This window comes from Parambassis ranga, chromosome 2, assembly GCF_900634625.1.
Source record: "Parambassis ranga chromosome 2, fParRan2.1, whole genome shotgun sequence".
Lineage (NCBI taxonomy): Eukaryota > Metazoa > Chordata > Actinopteri > Ambassidae > Parambassis > Parambassis ranga.
Window position 1 is genome coordinate 8,698,717 of NC_041023.1, and position 18,911 is coordinate 8,717,627.

The window sequence follows — 18,911 nt, forward strand, 5'->3', positions numbered from 1 at the left end:
AGAGATGAAGATGAGCCTGAGTTAATTGCAACTACTTATCTGTCCTCTTTAGGCAGCTTCCGATAAGCCCTAAACTCTTCACACCTAACAGCTAATTAGACTCCCCACTGAAAGGCAGGCAGATTTCTGTGCATTTGAAGGTGGGGGTGGAAGTAAAGAAAACACTCTGTACTATTTCACTTGACACCCACTGATTAGCAGGAAAGAGTTTGTGGTGGGAAGGAATAGCCAAGAAAAACTAAAAATCTTGTTATTCATAATTTAACCAGGTAAAATATTTGTCTAGATTTCAAACATCTCAAATGATTGTGAATAAAATGTAGGATATTAAAAATGGAGAGCTCCTTAAGTGGGGCGAGAATCAAATATTTATTTTCCTTTGGTTCACAGTCAAAGTAAACAAACACTGATGTTTTTTTTACAAAGGGTGTAAAACATCACAAATAATTTACGACTGTTTTTCACTGAGCCTGATGCACTTCCAGGCTGAGTATTATGATATATTTAAGGTGATGAAACATGTTCTCAATGATCTGCAGTTACAATCAGGACAATCAGTTCACGACTTCTATTGATGCACAACAGAAAAAAGTATGTTGAAATGAGCTTGGCAGTCTGTGTGGTCTCGCCCTGAGTAACTGATCAGGAGAAAATGTACACAACAACAGCACATTGATTATTATCAATACTTAAAAGTGAAAAACTGTCTCTGTTGGTCATGCTAAACCGATAAAACTGACTAAGTTGTCACCATTTGTGTGTGCTGCCGTGTCTGTAAGAAGCAGTTGTGCTCCCCCATCAGGCAGAATACAGGTACTACAATCAGGCCTGTTTCCTAACATCTCATCTCCCTGCTCTCCTGCAGGTCTGATCAGTTTAAATGAGCTCATTTATACGTTAAGGCACGTCAGTGTATTCCACTGTTATTACTTTCGTCCATTTTTTTAGGCAAACTGCTCAATGTCCCCTTTTTTCTTCTTCTTGGGTTTCGTCGGTGTGCTGTCCTCGTTAAAACATGTTTCATGCTTCCTTTTCTTGCTCGGCTTGTCACTATGGTAACCACTGGAGTCACTCCCATGGATTTCCATGCGAGAGAGCTCAATCTCGTCCTCCTCTTCTTTTACCTGCTTGTCTTTCTTCTTCTTCTTCTTTTTCTTTTTCTCTCCGTCTTCGCTGCCATTTGTCAGCTCTGTCATGTTGTTCGGCTCCGTCATACTGTCCGGCTGGTATGTAGGTGCATTTATCATTTCTTCTGTCTCCTCCTCTTTCACTTTGTCTTTCTTTTTCTTCTTCTTTTTCTTGGGGGTTTCTCCAGGAGACTCCTGGGTGGGTTCTAGGTTTGAGTTGGTGTCTGGTTCTTGTGGCTCTGGCTGGTCTACAGGAACACTGGACCCTGAGCTCTCACCCATAGCCAGTAGCTCTTGCACCCTGAGACACAAAGATGGTTTAATAGACTTTTTTCCTCTCTACGCAAACTTTTTAATTTAAAACAAGCCTATCCGAGTGATCAGTGATTAATATGAAATATGTGTAATAGAAACACCTCAATGAAAATAACTAGACCTGAATATAGTCAACCACGGTGGCTCAAAAGTCTGTTAGCAGCAGCATAAAAACTGAGACCAGTAGCTGCCAAACCTAGCTAATGTTGGCTGTGCTGTCAGTCTCCACTGAATTTTTAAATAATTTAATAGTGTTAAGTCACAGGGAAGATAATCTTTGGCCATTTAAAAATCTGTGGGAAAATACTGTTTATAAGTTATTACCTCTTCTGGAAATTGACAGACTGACACTATTTTGGAATGAAGTGAGTCTTTTCTGAGAAGTTGTTCTGCTACCACTTAAGAAACAAATGCATCATGACTGGTAACAAGTCCATGAGTTCAACAATCTCATGATGTTTTCACTGCAGGCAGAAAATCTGTCCATCAAGAGTTAGGGCTGTCACAGAGGATCAGCTCAAACCTGGGAGGAGACCGAGTCTGTGACTGATAGATGATTTCATGTTTCAGTACACAAGAGATGTCGAGACTTCAACTACTACTTCTTGTATTATTAATATATCAGAAAAACAGCATCCAGAATTGTTTTTCTGTCTGTCACTTAGGAGAGCTTTTTGTCTCAAGTAAAAGAAAAATATCAATCGAAAATATCAATCTCATATCAACCTCATTTTTCAGTATGATTCAGAGTACTCCACTCCAGCCCCCTCAAAACACCATCACTGCATACTCACATGGTTCTGTTCAGTCGTCCCCTGATCAGCAGAACTCCTGCAACGTCAGCATCGAGTGCGGTCACCTCAAACTCCAGCTCCGCTCCGATCCTCGGCCCTGCATCCCTCCAGGTTTCCACGGAAACCAGCTTCGGTCTGGGTATACTGGCATTGAAACATCCATGCACCAGGCAGCCAGCGTGGCTCACTCCCAGTTTATTAACAGTACCCTGTGGAAATAAGTACACTGCTCTTAAGACTGGTGTCGTATATAAACTCATTATAACAACACATTGTTACCGAGTGCTTATACCAAATAATAAAAAGTACATCTCACCAGGAGTTTCTGTCCCTTCTGGGGCTGGAATAAAATAAAGTTGGCTTGGATGTCTATGTGGACGTAGCCGCTGTCATTGTAAATGTCCCCCTGATGGCCCAATATCCTGATGTCGTCATACGCTAAGGGTACTCCATTCAGACTGCAAGAGACAAAGTCAACACAATAAGCAAGCTTAGAGGGACATGGTGAATAAATGTGAAGTTTTCAGTGTCACATCAGCTCTGTAGACACGAGTCACGGCCTATGAACACCTCATATTAAAATGTGTTCACTTTAAGGTGCTGACACTTTAATATAAGATACCTTAATTCCTCCTCAACCACTGTAAAAACTTTCAGTGTCCCTCAGAACACAGATGACAGCTACACAAACAGACTGTACGTTTTAAATGTGTAAATACCTCTGTGAGAATTTAAGCAGCTCGGTTTCCAGCTCCTCCTGAATACCCGTCCTCTTCTTGTACAGATACATGGGCGACAGGGCGACGTGTCTCCGGTGCGTGTTCATTACCAGGCACGAGTAAGGAGCGGACAGCAGCTCCGACGCGGCGGCGAACGACGGTATCGTGGATGGGACTGCTCCTACATCACCGCCCGGTACAGTGGAGGCTTCAGCCGGCTCACCTGCGGCGCAACCAGCGGGCATTTTACCTGACATTTTCATATGTTTTGGGTCGTCTTCGGCATGCTCGAAGTTCGCCATGCTGTTTGGGAAGACCGGAAGATCAACAAGAGGCGACTTCCGCTTTGAGGAAAGGAGGAGAGAGAGCTGTTTAGCTTATGTTGCCCCCTGCTGGTGACAAGGCGACTTGAAAGAATTGGACGCAAATAGTTCATAACTGCACTAATTTATATAAATATAATTTCAATCTCGATTTTTAGGCATAGTTTTATCAGTATTTTATACTAAAATATTTTAATTAATAGTTTTTTCCCTATATATAATATACTTAAAAAAATCTTTATTAAGGCATATTCGGACAATATTGCAGCATATAGCCTTCTTGCTGTGAGCTTGCATTTATAGTCTTACCAATATGACCTTTGTTATGTAAAGTGCAGGTTGTGCATTGACAGGCCTGGCAAGGATGCTGTAAAGAGACACTCATTGATTCTGTATCCTCTTCTTACCTCCAGTGCCACATTAAGATCATTAGGGTGACCTGAGGTGTCAATTAGTGCAACTACTGCACACACACACACACACACGCACACACAGAAGCATGCAAAAAAATATCCTGACACACGCACACACAGACAGATCTAATGTTACTGTTTTGTGACAGAGCAGCACCACAGGAGGTCACATGATTCAGCATTTCATTCTCCATAACACACACACACACACACGAATTGCATATCTTGTGCTCTCTGGGAAGCCATGGCCCACTCCTGTCTGTTGTCATGGTGATAAATAGTGACATGGTTTCTTAGTCAGCAAGAGCCCCAGTTAACACACACACATAAATGCACACACATATGCGCACACACACACATACATATACACACACACACACACCACTGTTGCTTTCTGGGCATAGACAAAAAGGATAATGAGGTATTGAGCAGCATGATGTTGTCAGAGCAGTTGCATATCTTCACAGCAGCTCACAGCTGTGTCTATGTGCATGCGTGTCAGTGTGGACAATATTCTTTATGGCTGTTTGTCTTTCCTGCTTTGTGAGGCACTTTACACTCACACATTTGAGAGGCACCATAAACCAGATTTACTTCATCATTTAGCTTTACGATGAGAGAGGGTACCCTGAATGGCACCAAAGGCATCATTGTGTTGAAGTGTGGTCTCATAGGAAGGCAATGGGTTACTAAATCTTGCTCCACATCGATGATGTTGACAGTGTGGTGCACAGGTTGTCAGTGTGTGATTACTCAGCACTTTGTTCATGAACTCTGGGGATTTTTAGTTATCTGAAATTAAATTTTCCCCTTTCCCTAGTAGAAAGGACGCCTGGATATACTGCAAGCTCATGCCATCATCATTGTGGATTTCAGGAGATCCATGACTTCAACCAGAGTCCCACAGCCTGCAGCACCATGCTGCAGATGCTTCATAAGTTGGTGCTAACCAGTGCCATTTTCTTTGTTGTCAAACAAACTAAATGGGTCAAAAGCCTGAGGGTAAATGAGACAAAGAGAACCAATGAATGTCATTCAGATGGCTGGCTCCATTCTTCAGAGGGGAGTCTCATGCAGTAGCAGAGAGGAGGATGCTGTCCTAACCCCTCTCCATCATGGACAAAATCTCCGATCCTGGTCACTCAGCCAAAGTCTAATAATGACTTAATGCTCCACTGAACGTCACCGGAGGTTCTTTTTTCCCTTGGCCATCCAGTTATATAATTAAAACACTGCTCTAAAATAATCCACATCAGTCTATCCGTCAGATTAGTTATACTTTATTTGAATTCAGTTTATAAGAAGCATTATAAAAATATGATTGATTTACCTGATTTACAAGCATGGATATACAGTACAGTATGCTCGCATCAGTGTATGTTCCTGTCAAAGCATTCCATTATCATACACTACATACTGTATACTCTAAGCTATCTCAGGATCTGCATTCCAGAAACCAATAACAAGACAGAGAGAGATCATAAGGTAAATGAGACTGAAATAGCAGTAGCTCCTCAAAACAAGTGAATCAGCCGCATGCTCGGTTTGTGCTCATCACTTTAGGGGGTCGGATTGGATAATTTATCCTTCCTGCTCATTAGGATTTAATGATCAGATAATGTCTTGGAGACATTTCTCACCTGATTTCTCACCCAAACACCAGCTCACAATCCTGGCTTTGGTTTGAGTTGAGCTTGTTTGCATATTATTTCAGAAGTGCAGCCTGTCTTCCAGCAGCAGGCTAAATGAAGTCACCTGGTTCGCCTCCTGCAGTCAGGGTTCGGTTAAAAAAATTGAGGATATGTGAAGAGTGCAGTTCAAGCTGTATCTGCTGTCTGACAGCAAGTGTTTCATGTCTGTTTCAGCGTGTGCAGGTCACGTCATCAAGGTGATGCAGCGGTGTGCCCATTGTAGGAGATCTGTGGAATGCCGTTACTGGAGTTGTCCAGGACTTCCTGTTAGGGACAAAGACCATTGATATACAGCGCCAACACTAGGTGGAGCTAAAACTAGCTTCTCATATCTTCTTTACCTTCTCAGTCATTTCATGGGAATGGTGCAATGAGTGTTCCCTCTCCAAGAACATCCTCTGCTGCTCAGAGCTGGCCAGGCGACAGGTCAGCCATGTGGATAAAGTACAGGACGAGATCCCTGGACAAGACAGGACAAAAAGATCCATGCTTTTCAATTCAAAGGAGTATCATAGCATCTCATTGGCAATATTCTACCATTGTATGTGACATGCAAGTCACAAGTGTTTCCAGTTGTGTTGTGTCGTGCTTTCTTTCTTTTACCTAGACAGGCCAGGGTCATGGCAGCCAGGTGGATTGAATGCATCGAGCCAGGTTGTTTGTTTAGAGCCCGAACAAACTGGACATTAAGGATTCCACCAATCAGACCACAGATGCAGCATGCTGAAAAAAGGATCATCTGAAAGGGAGAGAGCGAGAAAGGGAGAATGGTCTACGTTAATGCACACTGCAGAATTGATATCCTATCAACCAAATTATAAACAAACTGACAGACTGATGAGACAGGAGATATACAAACTACTACTGAGCTCCCATCTCCATCACTCTGCTGTTTGGGACAACGGCGGTGGTGGTGAGTAATGTGAATCAGTCAAAATAAATCTCATTTCCTATTAGAAAATTGGATTGCTCTCAAAGCAGACTGTCTCTTCCAGAAATATTGCACGCCTTGTAAATATGCTTGCATCACTCACTCGCTGTATTTGTGCCTCAGACGGTGAGATTTTACTTGCAGTATTGAGTCAATCACATTTTATGGATTACCTTGATAGAATTGTAATGAGCACAGAAAAGTTCAAGGATTGGGAAATGATTGTTGTTCCATTATCTGCTATCAGTATAATCAAATCCAATCGATTGAGTTCTACTTTTCCTTGATCATGAATGCAGGGGTGTGTCTATTGTGTCTGGAGTGCAGGTACTCTTTCATTGCTCCCAGTGCAGATGCCTGTAGTGCCTTTAACCGGATGGAAAAGGGCATCTCCAATTTCAGTCATTAACCGGTGAAGTGTGGAGAGCTGCTGGCAGGGGTCGGGAGCCAAACCACCCTAATGCAATCATCGCCCCACAGGCAGGCGGAGAGGGAGAGAGGGAGGGAGGGGGCGGATAGAAGTCAGACCATCGAAATGACTGAGAGAATGAGAGCAAACGAAGAAGTGGGTAGATGGATAAGTGTGATGCTAAAGGAAGAGGCAGGCGAGATGGAGACAAAGACAGTGATAGGGTGAGGCAAAGGGAAAGAAAGGTTGAGGGATGTCTCTGTTACAGCAGATTGCACTGACATTGATCCATCATTAGTGCCCTCCCTGCAGGAGACAGAGAGTCACAGAGAAACACGAGGACTCAGAGACACAGAGAGACTGTGAAAAAGACAGACAGAGCAACAGAAAGAGAAGAGGGGTGACTGCTTGTCTCCTCGGATTTCCTCCAACGTCTCTTTTAGAACACACTGTATGCACCTGCTTGGACACACACACACTCACCCATGCAGACCGTGTGTGTTGTCAGTAATAATTGTTTTACTTTGTACATACAAAATAAACCACCGTGCACCTTTAAAACACTTGACTCGTTGCAGAGGTTTCACAAAAGGCCAAAACAACACAATCCAGCAGACAAAAGGAGCTGAAAGATTTAGTATTCAGTAAGCGGGCTACTCACAATAAGACCTGTTCTCTTCCGAGCACACAGCACGCCACACATCCCGCAGACCAGAAACTGGAAAAAGAACAAAACAAACAAATGAGCGAATAATTAACAGCTCCAAAGGTTGCATTTAGTTTGCCATTAGGAAAACCACTAGATGAGAAACATTGTTTTCCCAGTGAATACTTTCTTCAAGCTTTGTTATTCACATGCAATTTTCTCCCTCTAAAAATATCATGGGGAGCCATGTTGTCCTGGATGTCAGTAATTTAGACTGAATTGGAACAGCATGGTGGTGTGTTATAGTGGCAGAATGAGCATTCAGTGGGAACAGCTCGATGAACTGCAAGCTGCATTATTCTGCTGAAAATGGTTGGAAGGTGCATGTGTGTGTGTGTTCTTTTCACTATTGGGGTCAATTACAGTACTTCGAATCACATCAGCTAAAGTTTAATTTTTTAAATGGATTTGTAGTTAATAGTTTCCTTTAGAAACCTCTCTATAAAATCAGAAAAAGACAGAAATGGACAAAAAAATATAAAAAAAATGAATGATGATCAGTTTAAGGATGTTAAATCAAGTTTAAGGACAGAAGACATCACCTTGCATGCATCACAATTTGCAAAAATGTTGGAAGTATGTATAGAAATCCTCAGTAAATACAGACTGTATGCATTTCCTCAGCAGGAGCACCAGCCACAGGGATACAGCTACTTTAAATGACAGAAACTTTTCACTGTTTAGCAGCAAAATCAGGACAATAAGGCAGAGAGCAGCACTAACAGGAGCAGACATATGTGGAAGACTGAGAGCATGATTCGGCGTAAAAGCTTTGGCCCTCCCAACCACTGAGCACCAATTCAAGCATGAATTAATGAAACCATTTCTAACTGGCCAAAACAGCTGAGTGTGTGTGTGTGTGTGTGTGTGTGTGTGTGTGTGTGCCTGACAAAGTAAACATAATATTACAATGTGGAGTTGAAACATCCATTTGAATTATATGTAATTTGTGTGAAATAAAATACTCTCAAGGCAAAACTTTAACATTCATATCTAACTTTTTAAGAAAATAAATTAATGTTTTCAGGGTTTTTTTGGTTTCGCGAATAAAGTAAATTAAGTTTTAACATGCAAAACTCACATAGGCTGAATATCTGAGGTCTGTTTTTACAACTAAACTTTTCACCTTCAGCTACAAACATTTCATTCATTTCAATGTTGTTTTTCTCAGGGCGACCTCCTGCTGCTTCACATGCACCCAGCAGTCTGTGCAGTCCCCCTGCCTCTAAACTGGAGCTGGTACTCATCCTCTTTAGAAGTAATCATAGAGAAAGTAAGAACTGTAGTAGTAGTAGTTCCCAGGACGTACACAGAGTCCACTCCACACTGGGGAAGCGTGGCCCTGATGCGGCTTGCCGCCCCGAACCCAGCTGATGCCAACAGCTCCCAGGACGATGCTCGCCACACCCAAGCCCACCTCCACCACGGACAGGAGGAGCAGGCTCCACAGGATCTTGCGGCTGGAGCACATCCTGCCGCGGGCATGTCTCCAGCTCCAGCAGGAGGAGGCGGCGGCGGCAGTGAGGGAGGCGAACAGACGGCGTGAGAGGAGTCCGCTCCTCGGCGTTCCGAGGGCTGTGCTGCGCTACTGCCTCATATCAGGCTGGAAAAGAGTCGTTATCCGAACAAATAAGTCCCAGAAGAAGACTTGCGAAACAGGTCAGCAAACTCTTTAAGAGGAAAATCCCGGTACGAAAAGATTGAGCGCGCTCGGCTGAAGTTCCGCCGCTTGCAAAAGTGCGTCTGTGCCGCATGGCGCTGTCCAAGGTACTTAAGCACACACACAGCGCACAAATCTCTGCGCACGCACAGTGCGCACAATCCAGGGCCGTACACCAGGAGGCCACTAGCCTCCACCCCCCATGTGGAAACATTCAAACAGTAGAGGCAGATCGTTGTGGACAGCTGTCATGCGCATTCAGCCGGCAGGCTCATTCAGCGTCTGATATTAAATCCAGAGACTTTGGAGCAGAAAAGACAAAGAGGAAGGGGACTGCATGGTTCTAAGTCCTGCACATGAGACTGAGCAGAGTCAGATCACCTTTCAGTGTTCTCCACAACTTTGGGTAATGTCTGACAAGTATTGTCTTCAGTGGCATTCACAGCCTTCTGCTGCCACCTGTCCTCCTCCACCTTACATTTATGTAGATGTAGTTATTTCACACATTGACATCATTTCTGGATTTCACTTCCCCTTTTCTGTCTTTGTTAGGTTCACCTGAAGGAATTTAAAATTCTGTCTTTGTTCCTTCGTACTGTCATACACGGTGTGTCTCATTCAGCGTAAGTGCACTACAGATTGTTAAATCTGCACACACACACAAGGTGAACAAAGGCACCAGAGGGAAGGAACTGTTTGTACACAGTAGGACTGCAGGATGTTCATTTAAATAAATGTCCTCATGGTTTTTGGTCTTGTGCGGTGGTGTTTAAAACAGGTAAACATACATGTGTGTGAGGTTTGTAACTGATCAATGATCAACCCAGCACAGAGTACACAGCTACTAAAGGATACAGAATAATTGAACAGTCTTCCTGTAAGCTGTGCTGTCTCCGGGGCGAGTACGCTTTGAAAACTCACGGGGAACACGAGTTCACATTATCGCTGTGCCAAGTCTATCACTGGGCTCTCAAATAAAAGACAATTGTGAAACAGTCCTGACCATTGAACAGTCAGTTTGACCTGCTGAGGAAGAGCCACTGTGTGAGCTGTTGCACTGACCTTGACACAGCATGCTGCATCAGCAATGTTTACATGCCGTCCCTCCATAATTAAACACACATGCACGGCCTGTAGGAACACAAAGAGAGACACAAATGCGAACATCCACACAACAAGGTAAGCTCCATGCGTTGATTAGAACATTTTATTTACTAAAATGTTGTTAAATTGCTATTAGTTTACATATACCTTACATTAAGTATTGCCTGCTAAAATAACTTAATTTATAGAAAGTCCTGGTTTTAGAGCTGTGGAGGATTCTCATGGTGTTTGGATTGTAAACCCAAAGACTATCTTTCACCTGATCCATTTCAAACGTCTTTGGATGTGGCGTCAACTTTCTACTCTGTGAATCACTGGGTTATGTAATAATGTTTTACAGCAGCAGCCTCAATAGAAAGTTACTGTTGACTTTTATTAGTCTGGGATAAGACGCAGCTTTTGGCCCGATGCCTGAACTGTACAGTTGTTTCTAATCAATCGCAGTCTGAATGACACACTGGATGACACACTGGATTTCTTTCCCTCTCTCTCTCTATCTATCTCTCTCTCTCTCTCTCTCTCTCACACACACACACACACACCACAGAACCACAGGTCCCTCAGAAAAGCCACAAAAAAAGAAAGTGCATAATGTCAACAAATAGTTTGCACCACAGGACAGTTTAACAGCTGGACCCAAAGCCTCTTGTGCTTAGCAGGAGTGCTGCATTGGGACTGGCCCACTAAACTCATGCTGTGAGTCAGCATGGCATTTGATCAAATGCACTAGTGGTATGAGCCAAGCAAATAATTATCGTCTTCTGACAGAGGCATTATTTATGCTAAGCTAACTGGCTGCTGACAGAAACTGTGAGAATGATTATGAGGACCATTTCCCTGCAGTGCTCTTTTTAATGGAAATGATTTGTCCTGCAAAGAGTTACATTAGACAGTAATACATAGAGGTGATATTAAATAATTAAGTTTAGTCCTTTGATAGAGAAACGATGAACAATGATTGAGTTTATGCCGCCTTCTTGCACAGCTTCTTAGTCCATTATGACTTTTCCATCTGGACAGAAAGCTGCAGAGGTTTCCACAAAAATGTGGAACTATCCCTTTAACAATGATGAGTGGGCTAGGATAGATAGATCCAAAAAATCATTGTGATAAATTAACTCCTATTAAAATCACTGACAGGACATCTCGCTCCCTCTCTCTCTCTCTCTCTGTGGCATCAAGTCATACTATTTTTAGAGCCATAACGTTTCCAGTGTGGTCTGTAATCTTCTTCCTGTTGCTCTGGAACAGAAACTGTGAGACTCATTCATGCAGGATGTAATTTTCACTGAACTTTCCAGGTCTGAATTTGTTACACTGAAAAAAGAGCTGGATAAGAATAATGCACAGCACTCCACTTGTCCACTCCACTCTTTCCTGATGACCTAAGGCAGCAGTACAGTAGAGATATAGTATACGATACTGTACATCTATCAAGCTAACAGGATAAAGAGAAGAGATATCAGTGTGGAACTATGGCATCCCCAGAGGCCCATTATATGCTTCTCAGTTTGCCATCTCCTCTCTGTGTGGCTGGGAATCATTAGGAGATATATGGCAGCTGGCTCATAATGAGAGCAGCTCTGGGCAAATGTCTATCTGTCATCGCTCCTGGGAGAGTAGTAAGTGAGGCAGATGGAAGGTGCCACAGGCCACTTTGAGATCGCTTTTGGATCTTAGAAGCTCTGCAGCACAGGTGACAGCATTAAGTCAGAGGGCAACTTTGCTCTTATAATATCTCTTAAAAGGTTTCAACACTGCACTGTCACATCTTTCAGTGTCGCCTGTTTCCCTTTGTTTCAACTCAACAGTGTTCCTGTTGTTAGGAAAAGAGGAAGCAGAGCTGGTCCATGACTTATTCCTCCCAACAAGTAAGAATGAGCATGAAAATTCATTATTTGAGGGAGCATTGAAAATTACATGCTGCACAAAAAGCACACACAGAGTTTTGGAAGCAAAATCTGGCATGGACAGCAGCCACTTTAGTCAGTCATCTGTGAATGGCGTTTTACACACACACCATTAACTCGGAGTATCAAATACAGACGGACTGTGAGAATTTCTGAGGCGTAATTCATTTGAAGTGTGTTATCAGTGCAGCATTTTTCCTAGAAGTCTTATAGTTTGTGTAAAATATTTGTCCTTCCAGAGCCTCTGTGTTGCCTTCAGTTCTACTCCAAATGTTTCGAGGGGATATGGTGAGTTGGTCAGCTGTCGCAATCCTGACCTCCAGATGTTGCCACCCACGCAAACAAACCCGCAGTGACTACATTACTGTCAAACAGAGCCTGGATTATTCACTGCTCATTTCCTGTTGTTTATTAGAAAATAAACTTCTCACATTAGGGATGGTGGGTTTAAAACTGATGCACAGACACAGGTAGGTTAAAGAAAGGATGTGTTAGGACAGAGGAATGCAGGAGAGAGGAGTTAAAAGGAAGAGAAGGAGGAGATGCAATGAATCAATAGGTTTAGTGTATGCTGTGACAAAAATAACCAGCTCTAAAATCAATTCTCTTTGAGGACCTTAATATCTCTCGATTTTGCTCCTCGTCTGACTCTTGTCAATGTCTTTCTTTGAGTCTATACAGTAGTAGCACTTAAATATCCATCTTCCTTTGCCCTCGCACGCCTCCTCCAGAGACAGGTCATGGGAAGTCAAAGGTCACATGGATGACTCAACTAATTACTGCCTTTGCAGAGAGATATGTTATCAAAGGTGACACCACCCTCCTGCATAAAGTGACTAATTAGACCCAAAGCGCCTCGCTCCTCCTCCTTCAGCGCGATGTGGCGCAGGCTTTTAATCACCTGCCATATCTGTCAAAAAGTATGTGGAAGCAGTAATTTCCTGTTTCAAAAAGCAAACTAAGCACTCTGGCTCCAAGCGATGGGCATACAGCGTGAAAAAGTGCATTTAGGCCAACTGCAGGGCATGTTGCTGCAGTCAGTGCCAGGAGACTGGTGGGGGGGGACGTCCTTGAGCTTAGGACAAAAACAAAACAAGCAGTAAAACCACATATAGTGGCTCTGGCCTCAATCTCAGCCTCCAAAATCAAATTAAAAAGTCTGACTCAAAGAATGAAAGTCCTGCCAGACAGCAAAAAGTAGACACCACAACTGAAAGTGAAATCAGAAATCAGATGGAATACCAGACATTTTCACTTTCACTGTTCTGCTTATCTAGCAAACAAAAAGGATCCCGGATCTGTCCAAAGTCACAACAAATATGCCTGAAATCCCCTCTAAAACGTAACTAACACACAACCATGAGAGTTGTTGTTGTTGGATGTTCTTTAAACTCACACACACAGAAACCGACAGTGTGCATTCTCACACACAATAGAAATGTTGGATATTAACATCATCTAACAGCTAACAATACACAGAGGTATATATGTGGTCATTATAGTAGAAATCAATGAGTCAGGAACTGCTCCTGTTAGCAGTCCAATCTGTGTTTAAAGGTAACATCTGAACCTGAGATGCGGTCGATAGTCTTCTTATTGTGCTCAGTATTTCAGTACTTCAAAAGGTGATACTCTGTTGCATATTCAGGTAGATAATTACATACAAAGCTTCATTATTATACTGCTGACAAGATTACATTATTATTATGAAACTTTAAAATCAGATGTACTTACAGAAATATTAACAGCAGCTGTAACTAACAGGTGTCAGCTGGATATAAACTTTATGACAGCTGTTTCCTTAAATATAGCTGTTCATCGCTGCCTGTCTCTCTGCGTGTCTGTCTGGTTTTTTTTTTGTGCTCTCTGTCCTGACGCGACCTGACTCTCCTGTCAGTGAGGTGATTGTTTTGTCATGGTTACATTGTCGCCCTTAAATTTTAACCAGTCGTTCATGCATTATCCATCACTAAAAGGTAAACACACAAACAGCCAGGCAGGTACCACGAGGCCGTGCTTCTCACCTCATCCTTAAATGACCACACAGCTGTTATTCCAGGGATTTAGTGCATCTGATTCTGACACTTAAAGCTGAGTTTTCATTTGCAAAAAAGAGAAACTATCCAGGTGGGAAGTGATGCATGTCATGTGTCAGCTTGACTCTGTGATAATGTTGACCAAAGGGAGAAATGCAGCGTTTTCATTTTCACTTCTTCCTCCCCCACACTCACACACTATGATTGTTGGTTTGTGTATACTTTTTGTGTTGACACTTCAAATATCCAAACTACATTTTGGATCTATTTCCTGTATTTCCCAAGTTGTGTCTCTCAGCATTTGAGCAGCATCTGCTGTGTGGGCAGCAGCACTGCCAAGTAAACAAGGCTCTTATTAAGTATTAAACACTTCACAGCAGGGACCGCAAAACACACACACACACACACACAAGCATTGACACAAATGCAAGTACATTTGAAGAGTGTGTGAGAGTCCCAGTGCAGAGTCAGTGGCCTCTTTTTTCATCTGGTCACAGTGAAATTGGAGCTCTCCCTCTCTCCATCCTTTGTAAGGAGTTGTACACTTAAACACCAGGCGGTCAACGTCCCTCCTGGCTTCTAATGGATGGACAGATGAATGACTTAGTAAGCAGAGTGTGAGGCAGCCTGAGTCAGCTCCACTACAGACACCTGAGACCTTGACCCGTGCTTTCTCTGGTGTGTAATGTGCACACATTTTTTGTAGCCAAATTGCATATGCACCAAATCTCTTGACTGCCATGCCGACCTTTGACATACATTATAAAAACATTGGGGCTAAAATGCACCTTGTTGCACCTAAATGTTTTTAATCCTCAGAGCATCGTCAGAGTTCTGAGAGGGACACACAAATGTTCAGAGTAAGAACATTTTAGTTCTACTCCTCATAATAATGTTTGTTTACAGAGTGGAACCACTAGAGGGCCCTGTCACACAGTGAGAGTCCACAAAAAAAAGGATATTTACCAAAATAGGCAGCACGCTCAAAGACCTAAAAGGTAGAGATAATCATTGTTTTTTTTTAAATTTATATTATACTGAAACAAGATGTTGGCCTTTGGAATTACATCCATATGAATATAATAAAGAACTTCACATGATCTATTAAATGTCCAAAAATATATCACCTTTACAATATAAGACACTACAAAGAATAACAAGACACACATTTCCAACCAGCGCTGAAGATTTAGAGCCCCACTATGGCTACAAATAAGGGAAAGCCTCGAGGCTGACAGTGAATGTGCACATTCAGTGTCAGGGTGAAAAGTTTGCTTTGATGTTTTTATTCTCCACCTCACTCCTGACCGCAGCAGCCCACTGAATAACAAAGGAACCAGTTCACCCAGGAAGGAAACTCCCTGCCTGCTCAAAGGAGGACACAACAGCGTGTGTGTGTGTGTATGAGCGTTTCTGAAGAAGGAGAGAAAAGAGGGCCTGTGTCAACAGACACATATTTGCTTATTCACTTAAGCATTTTACAGTGGAGTTTCATAATGACACTCGCAGTTTAGTTTAGAACACACAAACAATCCTCCTCTTAGCCTTACTCAGAGGTTTCTTCAGTACTACAAGACATCAGACCACTGGGAAAATGCAAAATGCACTTCCATGAATGACGCACTGGGTGGGTTAGGGGTCACAGTTGTAGAGGTGATGTAATAGCTTCCTGGAGCTGCCCGTTTCCCACAGCGAGTAAGTCTTTCAGGTGTTAGCCAACTGTAAGACAGTACTTACAGTAGATACAGAGCAACACAAAGGATTCCCAGCACTCCCATTATTGTCTTCACCTGACACCCAATCCACCTGTCTGACCTGCCCAATATGATTTATAAGCAAGAAGAGTTTGCAGCTTAACAATGTTAAAAGAAGGGTAACTGCGAACACTGAGTGAGTGTCTAATAAAATCAGACCTCTGCATTCAGCTAAGGCATAGAAAGGGCTGTGACTGCTTTCTGAAACATTCCTAATTTATGAACAAGGCAATTTGACCTGACATTTCATAATGATCTTGTTATGCACTTAACTAAGGCTTTTGAGCTTGGTTTCACTGACTCATTATAAAACTTGGCAACTAATTTATTGATTCTGTGTAACTGTATCAAGCTGCTTATCTTTTTCCGATACTCAGTTTATTGCTTAGAGCGCAGAGTGTCCTCACGTAGCCACTATGTGATATTACCAGTTTCAGTTAAGCAGGAAAAGTTGAAGGAGGTAAAGCAGAAAACAAGTCCAGATTATAATTTACCACAGATTTCCCCTGAAAGTTTGAATCTGTTTCAAACAAAAGACACTTCTGTGTGTGACAAGATCATCTGTAGCTTAGATCAATCACAAAACATGATCTCCCATGCTGGATTTCCCACCATTTATCATATTACCAGCAAGACAATGACAGCTTGATTTCATTTAACAGGAAATGTTCACCTACTAGTAGACTATAGTAGAAAGTGTATGAGTTTAACAGAATATATATATAGTGTACCTACCACTGCCAAATATTATTTGTTCGCATTCATACACCAGTGAGTGAACTGGAGGCAAAATGGGTAGTGCCTTGCCTAGGGGGGTGAGATTCGAACCCCCAACCTCCCGGTGATCAGATCACCCACTGAGCCCACAGAAGCTTGCAAAAGAAAGCTGTATTGTCCTGTCGGGCACCTGACAGACATTCTAAATGCTGAAACTGCGGAAGCTGTGAAAGATATTTTATAATCTTAAGCCAAATCCTGCTTAGTTGAGTTTTCAGCAACTCATCAATACAATAGATTTTTTTAAAGTTAGTTAAGCCAGTAACTGACTGTGTGTTGCCTTGTCTTATTTGTAATTGTGTTACCCTCAGACTTTCTGCTGCATTACATGGAAATCAGATCTGACTTCCACATGACTGCTGGGTTACTTCACATTATGTGGCCTCACAGTTGTGTCAGGGAAATCTAACCTGGGTGGATTTTTAAGCAGCCGGCAGTGGGCTTGGGTGTGTATGTGTGGACTGAACTGGAAAAGTAAACCACAGGATGGCATATCATCACCACTCCTCCCTGCTGCAACCCCGCAGTCCGAAATGTGCTTTCCCCCCCTGAATAGATGCCATGGCTGAAAGTCCTTGAGACGAGTGACCTTCGCTCTCAGTTTCTTTTTCATGCAGAGGCTGGCACTGGGCCAGGGAGCAGCTCTGTCGGCCCTTATAGAATTACAGTAACAAAGTGGCACCCAGGATGTGGGTGAGAAAATCAGGGAATCTCCAAGACTCCCTGGTGAGTGAGGAAAAAGGAATACTGAGAGGAATACAGTCTGCTCATTATTAACTTTCACATAGAGGGGGGGGGGGGGGGGGGGGGGGGGTTGGTGCTTATTCATGATGACATCAGAGTTGACATTCAGTCATTTCTGAATCACAAACTGAAAATGATGAGCTTCAAAGGATGCAGGTGTTTTCCTGGACTGACTAAAGTCTGACAAAGGAGTTACAGACTGTCATACAGGAACTACTGTTACCTTAGAAAACATATTCAGACAGACAGTGTTGATAAGGGAATTCTTTGTTGAAATTTTTGGTCACACTATTGAGCTAAAGAGCACATTTAAGCTCATGCTCATGTACGAAAACAACAGGAAACCATGTCAAAGGGTTACAGAGGTTTGTCAGTGACTCGATCCTAAACCATAAAGAATTGAGCCATTTCATGTTGTGTGTCATTTCATGTTGTAAACACTTACTGAAAGTAAATTACCTACGCAAAAATAATCATGGGTGACTGTGGTCTTTCAGGGTCTCAGTCATGCCAGTGGTTGACTGAAATGTAGGAGCATGTGTCTGTGCGTGTCTGGATTTTCGACCACAAGGCCACTGATGGTCAACGTAAATGTCAGCACTGACATGGTAAGAACCACGGGGTTTCCTCGGTCATGTACAGGAGGTAGCAAACGGATGTTTTCTGAAATCTAATTGCATACTATCATTTCAACCGAAAAACCCACAAAGGAAATTTTTGAGAGATATACATCTCCACTCAAAGAATGTAATGTAACCATATGTATTCAAGGGCAGCGCTGACAGTTTCCAATTTCCCCATAAGTCTAGAAGCGTATAAGTGAAATTCTAATGTAAAGCGTCAGTTCTGGTTCAAGTGAAAGGTGGAGGAGGAGGAGGAAGTTGGTCAAGTCACACGATCATTTTTCTGATACATGGTTTGTGGGTATTGTGGCATGGAAGTAACACACCTGACTAAAGAAGGGGATTTTCCTCACATATATTGCAATTTCATCCAGGTATCCATGATCCTAATTGTTTAGACTAAAAACTAAATGATACTAAAGACATTACACTACATTGTTTTTGTATGTTTTTGTCAATGAGATGCCATTATTACTGTTGTTTACGCAGTTAGAACCCACATCCTTTTGACTTTAAGATGTCTTTGCTAAACGAGCATCCTGCTCATCCTATTCTGAACGTTTGCGCTCCTCACTGATGATTTCTGCAGACGTTCTCTGCTGAAGGTCAGCAGATACATTATTCATAAAGCACAGATGGACGTATATTTTCCCTACAGGCAAACAAATCCACCATACTAATACCTGCCACGCAGACACATCACATGCAAATTAAATAAGAAGCCTTAATTTCGCTTTATTCGTCGCTGCTGATGTATAATTTTTAGAAGTATGATTGGTCTGTCTGTGTTTTGCACACACTAAAATCTATAATGTGAAGAAACACTTTGATCACGTCCTAAGCTAACCTAGCACATAGCTGTTTTTTTTAGTAGT

General features: G+C 42.5%; 2 protein-coding genes across 4 annotated transcripts; both read right to left on the reverse strand.

Moving 5' to 3' along the window:
• Positions 1 to 345: 345 nt before the first annotated feature.
• Positions 346 to 3,276, reverse strand: polr1f (RNA polymerase I subunit F). The gene is made up of 4 exons (XM_028397275.1): positions 2,956 to 3,276; positions 2,553 to 2,694; positions 2,237 to 2,445; positions 346 to 1,428 (listed from the first exon to the last, which is right to left on the reverse strand). The coding sequence occupies exons 1-4, from the start codon at positions 3,255 to 3,257 to the stop codon at positions 945 to 947; spliced, it is 1,137 nt and encodes a 378-aa protein (XP_028253076.1). The 5' UTR covers positions 3,258 to 3,276; the 3' UTR covers positions 346 to 944.
• Positions 3,277 to 5,060: 1,784 nt separating this feature from the next.
• tmem196 (transmembrane protein 196) lies at positions 5,061 to 14,238 on the reverse strand. 3 transcript variants are annotated; one of them, XM_028399513.1, is made up of 6 exons: positions 14,127 to 14,204; positions 10,151 to 10,219; positions 7,384 to 7,440; positions 5,986 to 6,121; positions 5,724 to 5,842; positions 5,061 to 5,646 (listed from the first exon to the last, which is right to left on the reverse strand). In XM_028399513.1, exons 2-6 carry the CDS (start codon positions 10,196 to 10,198, stop codon positions 5,575 to 5,577), a joined length of 432 nt encoding a protein of 143 aa, XP_028255314.1. In that variant the 5' UTR covers positions 10,199 to 10,219; positions 14,127 to 14,204; the 3' UTR covers positions 5,061 to 5,574. The 3 variants fall into 3 exon arrangements, with proteins under 3 accessions (XP_028255314.1, XP_028255315.1, XP_028255313.1); XM_028399514.1 differs by lacking the exon at positions 10,151 to 10,219 and having other exon boundaries at positions 14,127 to 14,238; XM_028399512.1 differs by lacking the exons at positions 10,151 to 10,219; positions 14,127 to 14,204 and adding an exon at positions 8,738 to 9,150.
• Positions 14,239 to 18,911: the final 4,673 nt, after the last annotated feature.